Source organism: Kogia breviceps, chromosome 16 (genome assembly GCF_026419965.1).
Source record: "Kogia breviceps isolate mKogBre1 chromosome 16, mKogBre1 haplotype 1, whole genome shotgun sequence".
Taxonomy (NCBI): Eukaryota; Metazoa; Chordata; class Mammalia; order Artiodactyla; family Physeteridae; genus Kogia; species Kogia breviceps.
The window spans coordinates 70,078,868-70,101,419 of NC_081325.1; the positions used below are offsets into that span (position 1 = coordinate 70,078,868).

The 22,552-nt window shown below is 39.0% G+C and overlaps 1 protein-coding gene across 2 annotated transcripts in view; it reads left to right on the forward strand.

Moving 5' to 3' along the window:
• ITGBL1 (integrin subunit beta like 1) overlaps positions 1–22,552 on the forward strand; it is a 206,274-nt gene that overhangs the window by 121,554 nt on the left and 62,168 nt on the right. The window contains exon 8 of one of the 2 annotated variants that reach the window (XM_067016973.1): positions 302–1,002. The exons of the other annotated variant lie outside the window; for it this stretch is intronic. Coding sequence (XP_066873074.1) covers positions 302–642 — 341 coding nt within the window. The 3' untranslated portion in view covers positions 643–1,002. Of the gene's footprint in view, positions 1–301; positions 1,003–22,552 lie in introns of those variants that run through there. 2 annotated transcript variants of the gene reach the window in all.

Sequence of the window (22,552 nt, forward strand, 5' to 3'; positions counted from 1 at the left end):
GAAAATGACTTTAAGTAGATATATATATACATATATACACACACATGTGTATTTATATATTTGGCAGTGGTTTCTCATTTATCTTGAAATTTTTTTATATAATGCTAGTGCAAGAGAATTATTTGTGGACTTTATATATCAATGTTTAATAAACTCTGACAAACACATATTTGTCTCCTACCTTTCTAGAGATTCATTAAGTTATTTAGCTACCATTTTTAATCAATAGCTTGTATTTAAAGTTTATTTTATTAAAAAGGTGTTGATATGTATAGAATTGTATTATTTTTTTTTTTTGTAGTTCATTCAAGCCTTTTGAAGCACTTTACAGATAAATATAAGCTTCTGGAAGTGATTTTCCAGGGAACTGTAACAAAATATAAGAATTTTGAGACTGAAGACCAAGGCTTTATGGCAGGCAGTCCAACGCTGGGACCAGTGGTTAGAGACGTCCTTTCTCATGGGGCTACGTCTGCAAACGCCTGGGCACTGGAGGTCTTAAAGCAAACGGCCAATATGAAAACTTTCAAAGGATTAGCTTTGCAATTTATGAATGACAACTGCAGCTGTGGTTACATGAGTGAGGAAAGCAATTACAAGGCTCATCGGTTCTCCAGCCGGAGAGCCTCAGCAGCTCGCTAGCCGGGACCAAGGAAAAAAAAAAAACAATTCTCCTGGTAGAATTAAATTAGATTACTTGCTTGTGCTGCTGATGAGTAAGTGTGATCATTCTGTCTTAAAGGTAGCGGAATAATTTAGAGGATCTTTTAAATTCTCTATGAATTCCTGTGATTCCTTGATTTCAGCCCCTTCCCTTTAGTTAGAGGACTCTCATAAAGACAATACTGATGTCCAGTGATTCATCCTCTGCTCCGGGGTTGGAAGGTGGGCACAGCTTTCTCAATTCTCCTATCAACGTTCAGCTCAAAAATTTTTAAATGGCTTATGATAGTCTACACATTAGTTTCAAACTCTTCTTGATTAAAAATGCACTTGTATTGTTATTGAGGTTCTCCTGAGTGTGTGTCTAGCTTTGGCCAGAAAATGGGAGCAAAATGTGTTACTTCGGAGCAGAAGTTGAGGCAGTGAGGGATTTGCCGTCCTCTCTTTTGCCCTGGCAAGGGGATTTGAAGTCTGAGATGGTGGCAGATCCATTAGCCTGGTCTCTGAATGAGGATAGTCAGTGGAAACCTCTGCCGACCCACCGAGGGTCTGTCACACGAGTGAGAAATAAACCTTTCTCGTTTTAAGCAGCTGGGATATTGGGGTTGTTTGTTACGGCTTCAGAACTCCTGACTCATACTCTCTCTGCATACAAAATTAGGGAACACAGCTAAAGCAAAGCAAACAAACAAGCAAACGCAACAAAAATCACACTCAATCCAAAGAGATAAACATAAAAAAGTAGAGGTTTGGGCTTCCCTGGTGGCGCAGTGGTTGAGGGTCTGCCTGCCGATGCAGGGGACGCGGGTTCGTGCCCCGGTCCGGGAGGATCCCACGTGCCGCGGAGCGGCTGGGCCCGTGAGCTGTGGCCGCTGCTCCTGCGCGTCCGGAGCCTGTGCTCCGCAACGGGAGAGGCCACAGCGGTGAGAGGCCCGCGTACCGCAAAAAAAAAAAAAAAAAAAAAAAGTTGAGGTTTATAACTATGTATGTATATCGTATCAGTATCAATATCTAAATAAACATAAATATCTATACATTTTATAAATGATGTTTTTATACAATTCTATCAACAGCATTTATGTGCACTTACTTGACAAGTTAAATGCTAAGAGCATTGAGTGCATTATCTTTTTTAATATTCCCCAAACACAATGAGATAGGAAGAAATGTAATTCTTCTTTTTACAAAAGAAGAAATTGGAAATTTGAACAGTTTACCATCTTACATAGTAGGTGCCAGATGTGCAACTTTTCATAGAAACTTTTCATACAGGCCCTCTGATGCCAGAGCTGTCATCTTAGGCAATTTACTAACATGCCACAATTTGTCAACGTGTTCTTTTAACATGTCAACTTTCTGAACAACTTACCATGAATATATTTTCTTGTTATAAATATTCTTCTGCAAAATTATTGATATGGCTGCATTGTACTCCATAATATGGCTGCAGCGAAAGAGTTTAATCAAACCCCTTTTATGAGACATCTACATTGTCTCTTGTTTTATTCAAGTTATAAATGTTATAATTTACATTCTTGAAGTGGAATATTTGCATAAATCCTAAGTATTAATTCTTAGATGTGGATTGCATAGATCTAAATGAATAAAAATATATTAAAACTTTTTAATTAAAAAAATGCCCAAACAATGTATAGCCTCTAGAAAAATTGTTCCAGTATATACCCTCCTCCTACCAGGCGTGGAAGAGAGGTTCCCTTTACCCACCAATAGTGACAATTTTAAATAATTAGTTCGCTTTTCTTGGTGTATTTTGCTCTTCGTGTTGTAAACTTTTACTTTATCAAACTCCTTTCGCTGACTTCTGTAATCATCAAAACAAATGATTTATCTGCAGGCATTAATATTCAGAAGCTTGTGTTTGCAGGATTTGCCTTCTTTGATCACCATTTGTCCTTATGTCTAAGTCATCTTTTTGTCTGGTATTGCACTCCCATGTGTTTTTGGTGTCTGTCCTCTGTGCCCTTTGGTTTCCTTTCATCAGACTTGTTCTAAGAGGTATTGCATATGTTTTGGTCCTTCAACACACATACCCATACACCTCCACAAGGGGAGGTGTGGAGTGGAAAAAGAATGACAAATTGAAGCTAATTATTTAATATTGTAGCTTCCAGAAAATAGGAACCATGTCCTCATTTTTATCAATTAGTATGCTTTAATTAATTAATTAAGCAAGTTGGTTCAATTCCTCACCTAGGAACGTACTTGCAAAGAATGATAGCATGCCAAATTCTCACCATCTGGAGATTTTTCAATTTAAGCCGTCATTTATCTCTCCTTTTTAGTGGCAAAGCACACCTTTAAGTTCTTTTGCTTTTATTAATCAGAGAAGTTTTCTATGATGCACGTATTTCTTTAACCTACGTGTTTTTGACTCTATGTGATTTTTTTGGCAACTAAATCATTTTTCTTATTCATGTATACAGAGATACAATTATTATTTGGAACATAACTTTTTTTTTTAATTGGAAATCCTCTGAAATTTTTTAAAAATTTTTTTGGGAGGAGAGTCTTTTAATTTTTTAAAAATTTTTATCAGCTTTATTGAGGTATAATTGATATATAAAACCTGCACATATTTAATGTAATCAATTTGATGAATTTGGACATGTGTATACACCTGTGATGCCATCACCACAACTAGGGTGATAAGCATATCCATTACCTCCAAAAATGTCCTTGTATCCCTTTGCTTTTGTGTGTATGTATGTGTGTGTGTGTGTGTGTGTATGTGTGTAAGAATGCTTAACACAAGAGAGATCTAAAATAGTCAAACCTATAGAAGCAGAAAATAGAATGGTGGTGGCCAGGGATGGGGAAAGGAGGATATGGGGAAGTTTTTATTCAATAGGTATAAGTGTCAATTATACATGATGAATAAGGTCTAGAGATCTGCTATACCACAGAGTTCCTATAGTTAACAATTTTAACTTTTTTTGTGTGGTTTTGTGGACTGAAAAACATTTTTTAAATTAATTTTTAAAATTTTTGGCTGTGTTGAGTCTTCGTTGCTGCACGCGGGCTTTCTCTAGTTGCAGCAAGCCGGGGCTGCTCTTCGTTGCGGTGTGCGGGCTTCTCATTGTGGTGGCTTCTCTTGTTGTGGAGCACAGGCTCTAGGCGCGCAGGCTTCAGTAGTTGTGGCACGGGGGCTCAGTAGTTGTGGCTCGTGGACTCTAGAGCACAGGCTTAGTAGTTGTGGCTCATAGGGCTTAGTTGCTCTGTGGCATGTGGGATCCTCCCAGACCAGGGCTCGAACCGGTGCCCCCTGCATTGGCAGGCAGACTCTCAACCACTGCCCCACCAGGGAAGCCCTCTGTTATGGCTTTTCTGTGCTCTATTATCATGGAATAGCCCACAATAGAAAGATGGTATCTAGGAAGAGCAAAGCCTGTTTGTTATTTGCTTCCTTTGTACTCAGAAAATACTTATTAGAATGTCTTTAAACTGTATATGCAATCCACACTTCACAAAACCTCAGGAATGTAAATACTCTTTCTTATGACTTTACTGAAGATAGTACAGAGACAAAAAGCGTGGGCTCAAGTGGGAGAACTAAATCTGGGGCTTCTAGCATCCTTTATGTCCTCATGATGTGTTGGGACTTCTGTGTGTTGGTGGGGCATTTTCTACCTTCATGAGGAAGCCAAAGGTGCAGGTGCCCAGAACTGGTCTTTTTCTAGATGGTCCTGATTCAATCCAGTATTTAACCTCTCAGTCATATGAAGAAGCAGCATTTACTGAAGCCATAATTTGTGTACATTGAAGGAAACTGCTAAAAATAATGGAAACAAGCCAAGAAAAGATCTCATGCAAGACAGTTATGTAGGCACTCCCCTTGCCAGTGGGTAAATAATGTTCTCTGTTCCTTATTTCGCCTTCTTTTTTCATCTTGCCTTTCTTCTTGCTATTTTTATATTCAGCAGAGCACAAAGGAAATTCAGAAACCGAATTTAATAATTTTGTCTATCTTTTAAAAAGACGGTGAAAAATAATTCAATGGAAAATAATAATCAGAGTGGTTTTTTTGATAACCTGAGTATTTTCTAATCCATAGTCCAGAAAACTGTATCACTCCCAAGACAGAGTGAATATTTTTTTTCGTGTTCCAGTCAGCGATCTTGCCTAAATGCTTTATCTATGGCAACAGAACACTTTGTGTCAAAGATAGGAATCGATCCAAATAAAAGGACAATTTTTATTACATTTTGCATAATTTTTATGTGGTAAATTGAAAACTGGTGAAATTTTTTGGCTAAGAAAACTTCCTAGGAAAGGCTGCAATGAATATTGTCAAAATTTATTTGAAATGAAAATAGAATATTGGACATGAATTCAACCCCGATTTCTTTAAGGGACCTTAAAATGAAACGTGTGACAACTATGACAATTTTGTTACTTTAATTATATATTTATTTCTATTAAAACATTAAGCACACAGTGAAGGATGTAATGTGGGGCTCTAGTGGTTATTTAATTGATTTTATTCAATGTAAATAAGCAAACCAGATATTTTTAGTGGGAAAATAACAATCTCTTCTGCTACCAGCTGTAATCTTCGCAGGACTACACAGTCTACAGACTTTCTTTTTAACAGAAAATCAATGAGGCAGAAGGTCATTATTTTGTCTAGGCTTTAGGGTCATGTAGATGGTCAGAACTCTATGATTCCTTTCTTGGATACGTAAGATGCCATTAAAAATTTATAAGGCTGGCCATTGTGTTATATTTGCATGATGAATATATATGCAAATATTATATTCAATAAAAATTAGTATGTACACAATGTATAATCATACTAGAGCACACTGACATCTTCTTTTTTTCACACGGACCATCTTATGCATCATATTTTCATGAGTGATGTTGCTCATCGAATTTAATAAACCTAATATTTATTGATCACCTTACCAAGTATCTCTATGCTAAGCTGGGGACCAGGAAACTAGGACCAGGAGGCCCACATTTTGTTTTTGTAAGTAAAATTTTATTGGAACACAGCTATGCTCATTTGTTTACGTATGGCTGCTTTTTTGCTATCACGGCAGAGTTGCCACCGAGGAGGATGGTACACAGGGCCTAAAATGTTTACTCTATGGCCCTTTACAGGAGGAGTTTGCTGGTTCCTATGCTCAGCATTTGTGATAAAAGTGACAAAGAACAGGTTGAGTGTCTTGAGGGTCAGGGGAAGAAGATATTATTTTCTAAAGAAATTTGGGGGCATATAGGGCTTCATGAAGTGAGTGAAGCTAAAACTGAGTTTACCTATAAGTAGCATTAGACAGATACTGGTTTAGAAAAAGGAACATTCCCGCTAGAGGGAACAGCATGGAGAGAAACACTGAGTTAACAAGGGAATAACTTTTTCAGGGGACAGGAGACAAACTCACTTTTGATGACATATGAAGAATCCGACAGTGGTGGGAAGGAGCCTGGGGGCAAAATGCCATTTCTCCCATCGCCCATTACCCTCTCTCCATGTTGTGATGGGTTTGAGACAGAAAAAACAACTTCTCTGCAGACCTCTTGTTCTCATAATTGTCATAGGAGGTGGATGTTAGTAAGAAGGACACACACTGGAAGTCCAGATTTTAAATACGCTGCAGAGATGTCGTAGAAGTGCCAGGTTAACCTGGCCCAGTGCCTACATCGTCGCTAAAATACCAAGTTTAATGTCACTAAAGTGACCAAGATCCAACCTTCCCATACACACGAGACAAGTAGGCTAACATCCTCTCCCGTGCTTTTCTTCCTCCTCTTTCCTAGACCTCCAATCATGTTTACTTATCTACTGCGGGAATGGGAGAAAACAAGCACAATTCTAAAGTGGCTGTTTTATTGAGCCATTCATATTACCGAAGTAAAATGACAGCAGCTTAGCAGTTGGATTGGTAGTTTGAGGGTCACATTATCTGTAACGGGTATGTGTACACATACCTGCATATTTTAAATGGCAAAAGGACATTGTGTCGTAGTGAGGCAAGATAGTGGGTTCTTGGTTTGGGCTGAGAAACCCTAGACTGAGCCTGGGCTCTGCCACTAACCAGGTGTATGATCCAGCAAATCACAGGCTACCTTAATGGTGACTTTGAACTTAGCTTCTTCAGGCTACTTTCCCTCTCCTTCGCTTCTCTCTGCAGCAAGTGAACTTGACTCTGTGTTCTGACTCACTTGGATCTGTAGATTCTGTAGGCTCTCACGGGCCCCATGTGTTTCACTTGTGACTCACCTCCCTGACAGACTTTGTCTCTGGTTTTGCATAGCTAACTAGATAGCTGACTACTCTTCAGGGGAATCAGGTGACTAGCCAAGCTGTTTTCTAGAGTCTGCTTTCTACCAAGTGGCTGTTTTGGGTACAAACTAATATATTCTTCAGTTATGGAATCCTTTCATTTGCAGTGTAACAGTTAAGATGGATGAGATTTGGTTCTTCATAAATATTTATTTCTCATGTGATGCCTTTCATTTGGATAAAGGAGGAAAGACAGGATTCTTTGGCTTCTTATTTAAGTTTCTAAATAATTTTGGCCTCTTTGCTGCTCAAAATATCCATGCCATGTGGATGCTTGTAAATAGTACCAAATGGTCTGGCATAGTACAGTCATGAGCCGTTTAAGGTTTGAACGGTCCCAAGGATGAAACAGAAAATATTTGAGGTCATATATAAAGTTCTTTATAAGGACATTAAATCATTTGCCAGGATTTCTTTCTCTGGATTTTTTCCCTAAGGCCCTGTGTTGTACAATAGTTAACTGAAGGAGCTTAAGAGCAATGTAAAAAAAAAAACATCGCCAGCAGATATAGAGTATACGGTGACTAGAAAGGTGTCTCACCCAGCTTCACTTGATTAACTTGCTGGAAGTGTGCGTATCATTAATGTTACTATTAAGTTATAGTCACAACAGTGAGATGATCGCAGAACTTACACGCTTGAGTGTCGTTTACTGTAATCATAAAGAGACAGTAGCAAAACCCAAGAGGTATAATTCATGCTTGACTCTAAAGGCACTATTCTGGATGCTTCTGCGCCATAAAGAGAGAAGCCCAGAAGGATTATTAGTAGATGAGATCCTGGATGGGGTAGGAGGCCTGAAGTCTTGTGGCCGCACGGAGGTGTGACAGGGCTGGAACATGCTGACATAGTTGAACCCTGTCCCCAAATGTCATTGCCATGCTCCACTTGTATGGTCCCTGGGAAAACTCTCGACAGGCATCTGCTTCCTGTTTGGGTTGAGAGGTGCCCACAATGCTGCCACCCTGTGCTTCCTTTGGGCATGTGTGGCCTCATTCAGTCAGTCACTTTCGGATCCTCAGGGCGTGTACCTCTGCGGGGGCAGGAATTCAAGAGATGACCATATGGCCTATGAAAGCCTCTTGGGGCAGATGTGCTCACCCCATTTATTGTTTGTGTGGCCCTGGGAAGTTGTATTTTGGCTTTGTGGACCCTCAGATGTTATCTCTAAAAACAGTATTATTATAGCGGCCGTTTCCTCTAAAATGTTGTGAGGGGCGATTAAGATGGCACATAGGAAATTGTTTTGTTAACTTGAAAACCAACATGCAGTTGTGAGGGATTGCAAGGGTTTAAGCAGACGACATGGCAGCTGAACTCAAGGCCATAGAATTTAATAGAGAAACCAAGATCAATGTTCCTTCACTCATTCATTCATTAATTCATTCATACAGTCAACATATATTTATTGGGATCCTACTGTGTGCCTAGAACTAGTCTAGGAGTTTAGGATAGACTAATAAATAAGGCAGCCAAAGTCAGGGCTCTCAGACAGCTCGTGGTAAGTTTGGTCAGAGAAGTTAAACAAGAAAACAAATGATTTTGGTTAGTTCTAGGAGAAGGAAATCCAGATAAGGTGGTCAGCAACCCTCTCTGAGGAGTCCTGCTTTGCCAGATCTGAGTATTGAAAAGGGGTCAAATACGAACTGAGGGAAGATAGCCGGAAAACAGAATTTAAAAAAAATGTTTATACCAAATGTCAGACTCAAGTAATGAAGGTTTTCTGGAAGAGATCAAAGTTGGGTGGGCTTTGTTCTTTAAGAGTCCAGAGAGGAGGGACTTCCCTGGTGGTCCAGTGGTTAAGACTCCACGCTTCCAATGCAGGGGGCGAGGGTTCGATCCCTGGTCTGGGAACTAAGATCCCACATGCCCTGGGGTGGGGCCAAAAAATTAAATAAAAAAAAAAAAGAATCCAGAGAGGAGACTTAGAATTTGTTGAAGAAGTATTTTAAAAGTACCAGTGCGAGCTCCTACCTGATTTAATGTGTCTGTGAGATGGCCTGGGCGTCAGGGATTTTGAAAGCTCACTGGTGATTTGGCTATGCAGCCACATTTAGAATCCCTGCCCTGCACAGTTGTGTAATGGGAATAGTCCGCAGCGAAGGACGCACACTTTTGCTTTTGCCCTGCTTCCCGCAGAGCAAACCGGGCTTCAGGGGGTGCCTAAGAGTTGCAGAAAAATTACTGTCCTGCGGTGTCTTTGCCTGATGCTCCATTAAATAGGTGGGAAAGCAATGAGGCAGTGGGTGGGCGCGGGGAAGGTATGCTCTTGGAGAAAGTGGTAAAGAATGTTCAGAACAGAAAGGCCCATCAGGAGGCACAGAAATATGAAAGAAGACGGTATATTTGCTCAGGGAATTGCTCCATCCCAGTTTTTGTATATCTGAGGTGGGAGTGAGAATCTGTATTTTTAAATAGATCCAGTGAAATTACGAAGCATTTGGCTATGAATGCGGGGGGGTAAAGCTCATTTCACAAAAGTATCCTTCCATGGCCCTCAATTGTCCAGAGGCCTAGACCTGCTTTCAAGCTTCACAGATTGTTTTCTGAGAACTAATCTGTGATGTGTTTTTTCAACCAGAATATTTGTATTGTAATGAGGGATTCTTGGAATTCTATACCCAAGGATTCTTTACCTGAAATTCACACAACTCTGGAGGTTTATGGCTGGGTGCCAGGGCAATAAGCACCTCTTATAATAGCACAAATATATTATACATACCTTTTATATTTTTATAAAGAGAGGGTCTGTGGCTTCTTTTACCAGATTCCGTTGATAAAAGGGCTGCATGGTATCAACAAAAGGTGGAAGTGATTTAGAAACCATTGCATAAAACCAAAACACTTTTAAAGAGATGTTACAGTACATTATTAAGAAACGTATTTTGAGGTAGACGTGCCTTAACTAGACGTTGTATAGTTTAATAGTTGGATTAGTAAATTATCCAAATAGTAATCAAATGTAGAAATACTTTGGGATATCTAGTTGTATTTGTAACTTATGATGTGGCTTCTTTTCTTCTTTATGGAGGTAGAGTCGCTGTACAATATTATGTAAGTTTTGGGGGTACAACATAGTGATTTACAATTTTAAAGGTTATACTCCATTTATAGTTATTATAAAATACTGGCTATATTCCCCATGTTGTACCATCTATCCTGGTAGCTTATTTATTTTATACCTAGTAGTTTGTACCTCTTAATTCCCACTCCTGTCTTGCCCCTCCTTCCTTCCCTCTCCCCACTGGTAGCCACAGTTTGTTCTCTACATCTGTGAGTCTGTTTCTTTTTTGTTATATTCACAAGTTAGTTTTATTTTTTAGATTCCACATATAAACAACGTATAGTATTTGTCTTTCTCTGTCTGTCGTGTTTCACTTAGCACAGTACTCTCCAAGTCCATCCCTGTTGCTACAAATGGCAAAATTTCACTTTTTATTTTATGGCTAAATAGTGTTCTGTTGTATGTATGTGTATACATATGTGTGTGTGTGCAAATATATGGGGGTGTGTGCATATATATGGGTGTGTGTGTATATGGGTGTGTGTGCATACATATGTGTATGCATATATATGGGTGTGTGTATACATACAGGTGTGTGCATACATATGTGTGTACATATATATGGGTGTGTGTGCGCATGTGTGTGCATATATATGTGTGTGTATACATATGGGGGTGTGTGCATACATATGTGTGTGTGTGTGCATACATATCGGAGTGTGTGTGCATATATATACACATACACCCCCCACATCTTCTTTAACCACTCATCTGTTGATGGACTCTTAGGTTGCTTCCATATTTTGGCAATTGTAAATACTGCTGCTATGAACATTGGGGTGCATGTATCTTTTTTTTTTTTTTTTTGGTGGTACGCGGGCCTCTCACTGCTGTGGCCTCTCCCGTTGCGGAGCACAGGCTCCGGACGCACAGGCCCAGCGGCCATGGCTCATGGGCCCAGCCACTCCGCGGCATGTGGGATCTTCCCGGACCGGGGCACGAACCCGCGTCTCCTGCATCGGCAGGTGGACTCTCAACCACTGCGCCACCAGGGAAGCCCGCATGTATCTTTTTGAATTAGTGTTTTAGTTGTTTTTCTGGGGGGGATAAATACCCAGGAATGGAATTTCTGGATCATATGGTAGCTCTATATTTAATTTTTTGAGAAAACTCCATACTGTTTTCCATAGTGGCTGTACAAATTGACATTCCCACCAAAAGTGTATGAGGGTTCCCTTTTCTTAGCATCTTTGCCAACATTTGTTATTTGTGGTCTTTTTGACGGTAGCCGTTCTGCCAGGTGTGAGGTGATAGCTCATTGTGGTTTTAATTCGTATTTCTCTGATGATTAATGGTGTGGTGCATCTTTTCCTCTGCCTGTTGGCCATCTGCATTTCCTCTTTGGAAAAATGTCTACTCAGGTTTTCTGTCCATTTTTTAATTGAGTTGTTTGTTTTTTGATGTTGAGTTGTATGAGCTGTTTATATATGTGGGGTATTAACCCCTTATCGGTCATATCATTTGCAAATATTGATATTTTCTCCCATTCGGTAGGTTGTCTTGGCTTTTTAAAAAAGAATGTGTTCACAAGATTCAAGTTTGGAACGAAAAGATGGACCAAACCCAAAACCATTTTATTCTAAGCCATGAGAATTTGTCACTGGAGTGTCTTATTAGGATAATTGGAAACACAGATGAAATTTCAAGCAGAGAATAAAAATTAAGTTCCTGTTTTTCCCTCAAAACAGAATGACATTTCTTCTATAATGCTCTGGGTTTTAGTCTCTACTCATGACAGGTGTCCATTCTGATTAATAAATGTTGCTGTCCGAAATGCTCATAAGAGTATAACCTGTCATTCTAGAAATAACAGGAGTATAGGAACAAGAACAGAAGGAAATTTAATTTGTATGCTAATCAAGTTCTCTTCGGAATTTTATTAACTTATATAAGAATATAATACAGAAATACAATTGGTGTTTTGCAATACCTCCATGGCTCCAAACTAAGATTTAGCCAGTCTATAAACTTCTTTCTAATCAACAGTCAGTCATATTATTACTGTTTTAACTTTGGCTAGTTAATATCCGTATGAGTCTTAGAAATATTAGGGGTAGGGGTAAATTATCAAAGAAAATTTCAAGCAGTGTGACAGAGCACACAACCTGAGGAAGCAGTAGAGTAGATAGAAAAACAGGTCGTGAAGCAGCAATAACTTCTGTGATTATTAAACTTGAATGATCCAGGCGCTACCTCCTGGACTTGTAACTGTTTGTTCATCATATATCCATTCATGTATTCATTTCTTTATTCAATGAAATTAATTACATTGACAATATAAAATGACAAGGAGGATCTCCCTAATATTTACTTTAATGGAATAATTTGGGTAGCTGTTACTTTAACTTTGATGTTGCTTCTAGATTCTGGTTGAATCCAAGGGCTTTATTTCTATGTATAAACTGGCTTCACTGAGGGAAATGATGCATAATGAGAATATTGGCTATTATCTGTTCAACGTAGGCAGTACATTGGAAAGCATTCACGAGACCATGGTTGATGCTTACTGTAGATCAGAGACTCTCAGTGACGAAAAGGTGGAGCATTACTGCTGCCAGATCACATTTAAGCGAGATCCCCAGTTGTGGACATATTAAGAGTTGTTTGGTTTTTATGTCCTGAAAGAAGTCTAGCTTTCTTGATTATGTTTTTAATTCCTTTGTCATTAATTACAGTGCTGAGGATATAACAATATTACACAACATCCATTTTAATTGAGTCATTTGGATGCAAATGGCAGAATCCCAGTTCAACCAGAAACAAACAAAGGAGTTATGTGCTTACCTAACTGAGAAAGACAGGGGTAAAGATGACCTTTAGAAGTGGCAAAGGGATTTCTCTCTCCTTCTCTCTTTTCTCTCTCTCCCTCACACACACACACACACACGTACACATGCACGCACACACACATGCTGTGTGTGTGTGTGTGTGTGCAGGCACATGTCCACACTCAACTGCCCCCAGCACACACATTTCTGCTTCTGTCAGAAGTTTGCTCTTAATCTTACCTACTGCAGATGAATTTTTATCCATGCAGGAGGCTCATGGGTTTTAGCATCACCTAGGGTTGTATTTTTACTGTGCCCTGACCAAGAAAAATAAGAGACTTTGCCTTGGCGGTTCAAGGGAGAAACAAAAATAACTGGCGGATTACCTTAGCTTGGAACCGTGATCAATTTTGAGCCAGTTCATATTTCCAAAGAAGGGGTTGATGGAGTATTAAACTTGGTTCAACTTGGGGGCAGTGCTGGGGTGGTGAGATGTAAGATTTTAAGACTTCAAAGAGCCCTTCTGAGCCAACAAAACAATGTTTACTGGCTACAACTGCATTTCAGGTTGGTATTGGTCTTGAGGATCTTTGATTACATCTAGAGCCTTCTTGGTGTAGCAAGGATGATATTTTTCACATTCATAACCTAGAGACAGCACGCCATGATTAGGCAAATCATTAATGATTGTGGTAGGCAGAATAATGCTCCCCCAGAGACATTCATGTCCTGATCCCCAGAACCTGTGATTATGTTAGATTATGTGGGAAAGGGGAAAAAGTTGCACATGGAATTAAGATTGCTAATCAGGAGATTATAGTGGATTATCTGGGCTGGCCCAGTGAATTCACAAGGGTTCTTACAAGGGGAAGAGGAGACAGAAGAGGAGTCATATTCAGAGGCATGTGACATGGGAACTTAACCTTCTGTTGCTGACTTTGAAGATGGAGGGATGGGACCAAGAACCAAGGAATGTGGTTGGCCTCCAGAAATTTGCAAATACAAGGGAATATTTGCCTTTAGAGCCAGAAGGACACAATTCTGTTGACACCTTTGTTTTAGCCTAGTGAAATCCATTTAGACTTCTGATCTCCAGAACTATAAGGTTATACATTTTGTGTTGCTTTTAGCCACAAAGTTTGTGGCATTTTGTTATAGCAGTGATAGAGAACAGTGATCTATGGATCACTAGTGATCTAGATAGTACAGTGATCTATGGAAATATTCTTTGGCCTAGTTACTACAATATAAATCAGAAATTCTTTCTGAGTGAATTATGTATTCCCGTGAATTTTTTAGACTTCTTACAGACAATCTGAAAAAAACTAAGGTTAAAAAGGTATTTCTTTTACTGCTAATATTTCATCTACCAGCATAAACATAAAAAGCTTAGCTAAAGTATAATTTCTTCATTGACTTTCCTCTTGCATCATTTTAAAATAATGGAAGCTAGTTTTTAAACACAATTTTATATCCTCCTTTTTGTAATTATATGAGATTTTACAGTTTATTCCATGTTGTAATATAGTCTGGATATATTGTTTTTAATGGCTATATATTGTATTAAGTAATATCTTTGGGCCAAGAATAATATTCATCTTTATTTCATCATTTAATACATTATTCTACTTAAATGGCCCATGAACACAATTATACGATTTTAATATTATGGTCTGAATTTTTTCCTGTTTCTATAGTGTAATTCTGGGTGTACATCATTATCTAAAGTAAATAGATCTGAGTTTTGTAGGGCCTACATTTTGGGAGTCTTTTTTAATAAAATGAATTCAAAATTACAAGGACAAAATTAGCTAAGGTGAATTTTTATTTAGGATGAAAAGGGAAATCAACATACTTTTTTTTTTTTTTTAAAGCAGACAAATACCACAAACATTACAAAGTCCGGAATATGATGGAATTATTACTTTATGCATCTTCTGTAAATGGCTCTATATATACATCAAAACTTGTTTCTTCTCAACTTCCCTAATGCGGAAGTTGCCAAACGTGGGCTGGGCATTATGGAATGCATCACTGTTATGACCTGATCTCTGGCCTTACAGTGTCATGACCCAACACTATTTCTAGTATTCCTAGAAGCCATTCCTACACCCTGAAAAGCCATGGAAATAACTGTACCCCACTAATCCCACAGTCGATGTATCCTTGATTCAACTTCGGTCTGGCTGAATCCCCCAAATGCCACTTGACATGAGGGGAGGTGTGGCTGAGTGGAAGTTGGAATAGAAAGAAAGTGTGGTCTTAATCAATTCACGTAAAATGTCTTATTTTTTTGGAAATTTTCAAAAATATATGTCACCTATTGCTAGGGTCCTCCCCAGCACTGTAGAAGGGACCCCTACATATTTGGGGCTTGTACCCAAAGTAGGGGATAGTGGGTTTCTACGTCCTGTCATTGACGTTCTATGCTTTCCTCTCCAAAAGAATAATCAGCAGATCATTTGCAAATGCGGAACCCTTGCTGTGGCTTCAGCCCTTCTTTATGTCGCTATAAAAGATGAAGGCCGCCTGGAAGCATTGATGATGCTCCCCAAAGGGGCTGCTGACATCTTTGTGGCCTGACAGCTGTTGCATGACGTTAATATCATAAACATTCTTCTGAACTATTAGCAGGAAGGTATCTGTTTAGACAGTTCTATACAAGTAGATGCCTCCAGCCCAGGAATCTTTCCGCTCCCTGGGTGTGCGTGGTATGGGAACTGTTTCTCACGTATCAGCTTCCAAATACATTTAAAAAAAAATCTGGGAGTGTATAGACTGAAGCCTCAGTATTTCTGTTTTTGTTTGTCACGCAGGATGCCAATTCGCTACTGAACCCCTCACAGACATCAAGATCTTCCCGCAAAGTATAATCATGACCTTGAGTCTCGGTCTCACAGTCCATTAAAAGCCAGATTTTAGGTGATGGAAATTCAGTTAGAGCCCTTCTATTTTTTCCCCTCACTTAAGAAGAGATAAGGAAGTTGATCCAGCCCAGATTGATGCTAAGCCTAAAACGAGCTTTGTATACTCACTGAAAAGTGTTCCCACACTCTAGAGCCTTTATTCCACCTTAAAAATGCTCTTGTCCATCTCCATAAGACTTCGGAGGCTGGAGATTTTCAGAGTCTTAATGCATTGATACGAAGATAATACGAAAAGAAAGCTTTTTCAAAACTCTTTTACTCTCTACGACTTCTCTGGGGGGGGGGGGGAGGGAAAAAAAGGTCTCTGCAGACCTTTATCTTCGTCAAAAGGGAATAAGACTGTTGGTCGTGACAAATTCAGGTTTGAGGGGATAATTGAAATCAGGAAGTGGAAAGCTTTGGTGGATTATCCCCAAAGCCTGAATCAGACAAGGAAATCAACCAGAGGCAGCACAGATTTAAGTGAAGATGTGCACCCTCAGGTCAAGGGCCTGGGCTGCGTGGGAGTAAAGAGATGTAACAGAAGAAGAAGAAATGGGAGAAAATGTTTTACTAGATTGAAGATAGTGGTGTGTGTGTGTGTGTGTGTGTGTGTGTACACACACACACACACACACAGCTGTAGCAGATAGGGGTTATACTTTTTATTTCTTTTGTTTCCTTTGTCTGCACAGAACCTAGGAATGTACTAGAAGCTTAAGTATTGATTGAATTAACCTTTCCCCATATGCAAAAATCTGTGTGATTCAATTTTTTTGTTCTAATGCAGTGCATCCAATATTATATTGAAGATTTACTGAGTAATAGTAGTTCACATTTGATGAGTATTTACTATGTGCTGGGCACTGTGCTTGGTGCTTGATATATTTCATTTAATAGTCTCATGACCTCATAATGGTTGTATTGTTAATACATATATATTATTTAATAAATAATAAATATGTATTAAATAAATTATTATTTATCTCTACAAAGCTAATAACATCTGTCTCTCTCTGTCAGTATAAATTCTGTTACTTCTATTTTCACCAGTACCATTCTAGTCCAGGTTCTTGTGTGTGTGTGTGTCCTTCTCTCTGCCTAGGATATCCACGGACACATCATCTGTTGGGGTAAACCAAGCCTCGCATGTAGCTGTGATCATATCCTCCTCTGTGCTACAGCTATAACCCTTTGTACACTTTTATTTTTGCAACTACACTTCTTTCCTATAACTATTTGTTTCCATTGGTCTCTCTTATTGTTGTCTCCTTGAGTAGCCATGTTTTTCTTTGTACTTCTAGATCCTAGCATCAAGAAGTACTTGGCTGAGAGTAAAGAGCAATGATTGTGAAATAAATGACTAAGTGAACGCACAGACGAATCCAGTGTTTTCTCCTTTAAATAAATGATCATGTACAAGTCATTAAAGAATTGGCTCTTAGACATATAACAGAATCACTTTGCTGTACACCTGAAACGTTGTAAATCAACTATACTTCAATTTAAAAAAATCATCTGCAAAAAACAGAAATAAAACTTCATTCTAAGCATGAGTTCCTAAGTTGTTAGAGAACCATGAATGGAAAATGTTTATTTCAGTGACTACAGGGCCTTCTTCCCATGGGTTTAGTTCTATATTCTTGGCACTGATCTGGAAGGGAAAAGAAAAATTGAATCTAGAATGAGGTTGGGGTGTGTGTGTATGTGTGTGTATTTTCCTGTACTTGTGACTTAATTCTAAAGTCAATTAGCAATAATATGGGAATTTTCCATTATTTATGATTTTTTTTCTCTAATTGAGAGTAGATTATATGTACAGTTGGCAGACAGATGAATAAAATTTTAATTTGTTAATAATATGTAATTTCTATGTCACTGATATTAACATTATTAAGATGGATTTAATTCTCCATTTAACTTGTGTGTTTTAATCTTTGCTATTAAAAATACCTCATCACAAATTTGAAGACAACTTTAAAAATTAATACAATAATGCAACCTGTTGTTTATTAATTTAACTTGACCCTATGATATAGTGATGTAATATTTAGCATATGATCAACAATCTGTAAGACACTTTTAGAGATTACCTCTTAAATTATTCTAGGGTGTTGACTACCTACTGGTTTCTCTAAAAAAAAGTTTGTTTATTGAATCATCTCATAGTTTCTTATACTGAAATTCTTTTCTTATTTCTGTCCAAATACCTAATGCAGAGTTCTATTTTATTTCTCATTCCACATAGAGAAACATTAAGTCATTATTTTTGTAAAAGGCATATAAATGCATTTAGTTACTCCTTCAGGTATGGTTCCACACAGATTCCTGACAGTGTGATCCTATAAAATTATAAAACCTACGTCTCCTGTTGACTTTCATCTGACGACAGGTAATGAGTTCAGCTGTTGAGTCATTGTAGTTCCAAAGACGTAAAGAAAATCATTGCAATCACACTTAACCTTCACGTGGCATGCATCTAAGGGGAGATGCAAGATTTTAAAACGGACAATTAACATAAGAACTTACTCCTTCATGTTGGGTGAGATCATCAGGGCCGTCTAATGAATAGTCTGAATGTAGAACAGTTTATTTTTATTTTTTATTGAAGTATAGTTGATTTAAAATGTGTTAAGTTCTGCTGTACAGCAAAGTGATTCAGTTATACATATATATATATGTATACTTTTTAATATTGTTTTCCATTATGGTTTATCACAGATATTGAATATAGTTCCCGGTGCTATACACTGAAACCTTGTTGTGTATCCCTTCTATGAATAATAACTTACATCTGCTAACCCTGATCTCCCACTCCATCCCCTTTGGCAACCACAAGTCTGTTCTCTATGTCTGTGAGTGTGTTTCTGTTTCATAGATAGGTTCATTTGTGTCATATTTTAGATTCCACATATAAATGATATCATATTGCCTTTGTCTTTCTCTGTCTGACTTACTTCACTTAGTCTGATAATCTCGAGGTCCATCCATGTTGCTGCAAATTACACTCCTTTTTATGGCTGAGTAGTATTTCATTCTATATGTGTACCACATCTTCTTTATCCATTCATCTGTCGATGGTCATTTAGGTTGTTTCCATGTCTCGGCTATAATGAAAAGTGCTGCTATGAACATAGGGGTGCATGTATCTTTTTGAATTAGAATTTTGTTCAGATATACGCACACAAGTGGGCATGTATCTAGATTTGTTGCTCTTTGACTACCCCTACCCCTCGCTTCCTCCAGGTAAATTTCACTGGATCGTATGGTGATTCTATTTTTAGTGTTTTGAGGAACCTCCATACTGTTTTCCATAGTGGCTGCACCAATTAAAAATGTAGAATATTTTAAAGGAATGAGATATTACTTTTTTGAATATATACTCTAGCCTTTTGAGTCTGTTTTAAATCTCATTTCAAAACACCCCATTGCATAAAACAACTAATGGAACAAATTTCATAAATATCCCATTAGATTGATTAAACATGCTCATCTGCGGTCTATAGAAAATAGCAATAGGGCTTCCCTGGTGGCGCAGTGGTTGGGAGTCCGCCTGCCGATGCAGGGGACGCGGGTTCGTGCCCTGGTCCGGGAGGATCCCACGTGCCGCGGAGCGGCTGAGCCCGTGGGCCATGGCTGCTGGGCCTGTGCGTCCGGAGCCTGTGCTCCGCGGCGGGAGAGACCGCAGCAGTGAGAGGCCCGCATACCGCAAAAAAAAAAAAAAAAAAAAAAAAAAAAAAAAGAAAATAGCAATATATATGGGGCCTTGTATTCATTCAGAGCAGTCATGTGTACAGGGTGGCCCAGAGGCCCGGAGGGATCCTGGAAAGGTTACTTTGGAGAGAGAAAAATCTGGATGTGTTGCTCTTTGGCTAGCTCTACCCCTCGTTTCTTCCAGGTAAATTTCACTTATATATATTTTATTTAGTAAGGGTCTATTAATGATTTCATTTGGAGTAAACTGTTTCTGCTGGTTTCTTGTTGCTGTTGTTGTTCAAGTGTGAAAACCTTTGCTTTAGTGAAAGCAAACACCATTTCTTCCTGAATTCATCTCCAGTCTAGGCAAACATTTATATTCTATGCTCCAATAACTACAGTGCATTTCATTTTCCCTGCTCTGAGCCTTTCAGTGTTCACCTGAAATTATTTAAAAATAGACTGTCGCTCCAAAAGGAAGCAAAGTAATTGTCTGTGCAAGAAGAGTGGGGAGGGCTAGATTCACCTGGGGTTGGTCATGGATTGAGACCAAAAGCTGAGGAAGAATAAAATCAAAAGGATAAGAAAGAGCGTTTGTGTCCAGTACTGACACGTGGCTTGAAGCCGCTCTGCATTTTATTCCTCTGAAATCAGTGCCTCTACTGAGAATCAGGCAGGAGAGCCCGGCATCAAGGATTTCCTCTGCCTTCAAATCCTGGTTGCTGCAACCGGCTGGAGCCACCCACAGATTCCTTTGTTGATAAGCGGTTCAGGAAGGGAAGGGAAACCCTCCCCATCTCAGTAGGCTGTAAATGAACTGAACTGCAGCCGGTTCACGACGTAGCTAACAGTTACCCTCATTTTTGTCCGGGGTGGGAAAGGCATCTTTTTTTTTTATAGTAATAAGGTGCAATCTGTGAATCCTGCCATATACCAGATTAAAAGAGCTGCCGGTACATCAGTCCACAGAGAGAAGAAGCAGGTAATTATTCAGAGATAATGCTTCTGGAACGGAATGTTGTCACCCCATAATGGTCCCCTGCTGATGGATAAATGTAGAGGCAGGGGCAGTGTACTTATTTTTTAAAGCCAGAGCTGTTTCTTCGGTGACACAATTGCAGCTCTTGTGATTCTCTTTCCTGTTTTACCAAATAAAAGGTTGTAGATTTTTTTTTTTTTTGATATTTCCATCACTTTATTATAAGCAAGTTCAGTGGAGGGGTATGTCTTATTTGTCAGGTCAACATTAGAGAAATGACGTGATTTCTTTCCAACGATGTACATCTAATAATCTTGGCTGAAGCTTCAATCTTCTTTTGAATGCTTTTTCCAAGGTTGTAGATTTAATCACCATTGTGCCTGATGGAGAACTAATGTCACAAAGTGACAGAAGGTGACTATAGCCTGCAATGTGCAGACTGACTTAGTAAATAAACGGTCTCGGTGCAGACTTGGAAGAACCGCTTACTTATAAACGGGTAGATTCTTGATTTTGCACCTTCTAAAATTCTAAATTAGTTATATTCCTACCAGTTAAGACTGAGTACGTCTTTGCTTTGACAATGAAAATTCAGCAGGGTAGTAACCCATGAGATGACAGATTTCATTTGATTTCAGGGGATGACACCATTTCATCTGTGGTTCGAGGGTTACCTGTAGGGCTAGATAACTCTATAACAGTATTCTCTGAATGGATACAATCGCTTTCTCTGACCTTGTATTTATTAAATAAATGACTTCACCATTATGTGAAGTGGGTAGAAATAAGACTGTATATAACTTGAAATTTCTGAGCTGACTATTAAGTTATGGATCAGAGATACTGGATAGAGGGGTCAAGAGAAATTTGGTGTGGTTTGTTCTCCTGCAATCTATTTGCCCTAACTCTTTTGTAACTGTTATAACTGGTTTTGATTTTCTGGATGTCACCAATTTCTCCTTGATTTTATCAGAAGTTGCCTTTGCTTCCTGTGATTTTTATCATATTTTATCCAAATCCTATTCTCTGTATATATATATTTTTAAAGGAATAGAATATTTGTAAATAAAGGTTTTTATCTTGTGCAAAGCCAAGAAAAAAAAAAGAGCTCATCTGGCCCAACTCTGTATTCATATCCAATCATAGTAATAGTTAACTTTTATTGAGCATTTACAATATGTTAGACATCGTGCCAAGGACTTCACATAAATTTATCATTAATCGTATAACATTAAAAAAAATAACTCAGTGGATATTCTCATTCTACCCAGGAAGAAATTACACTCAGAAGAATGACTTGTGCAAGATCTCATATCAGATAAATGGTGGGATTTGGACTGACCAGGCCTCAGCCATTGTACCTTTGCTGTTCAAAGTGTGGTCCTTGGACCAGCAGTATCAGCATAACATCATCTGGGAGCTCATTAGAAGTGCAGGATTCCAGACCCCACCCCAGACCTACTGAATCAGAATCTACATTGTAATGCCACCCGTAGGTGATTGGTATTCACAACAAGGATTAATAAGGGCTGCATTGTTCCTTTCTTACAGGTCTGCCAACCTGTTTTGCTTCCGTTTAAGAGAGGAAGGGTTTAGGGTGTCTGGGTCAGTGATGATGCCTGCTTTGGAGAATCTGTGACAGATTATAGCAGTGCCTCGAGGCTGAGACTTTTCTCTGAGCCTGGCGGGAAAACGATTCTTCTAGTTTCAATGACAAGGGGCAAAAGAGTGCCCTGGGAAGTATCCCTATGAAATCCTAAAAGAAATTAATGCTAGTAAATTCAGGAAGATGTATTGAGGTACCCAAGCCTATTTTTTAAATCATTTCCTCTCCTGGCACCACGTGACATCTTTTGATTCTTGATCATTCTACTTCATGTCTTGGCACTATACTCCCTCCCACTGGAAACACATTTGTAAGGTCATTATGAGGGCCTGCATTTAGACCTGATGGAAACAAATTACTGACTAAGGTGTGCTGGCCTCTTCTAAGCTGGACAGTAAATATGTACAAGAAATTGAGGGCTTCCCTGGTGGCGCAGTGGTTGAGAGTCCGCCTGCCGATGCAGGGGACGCGGGTTCGTGCCCCGGTCCGGGAAGATCCCACATGCCGCGGAGCGGCCGGGCCCGTGAGCCATGGCCACTGAGCCTGCGCGTCCGGAGCCTGCG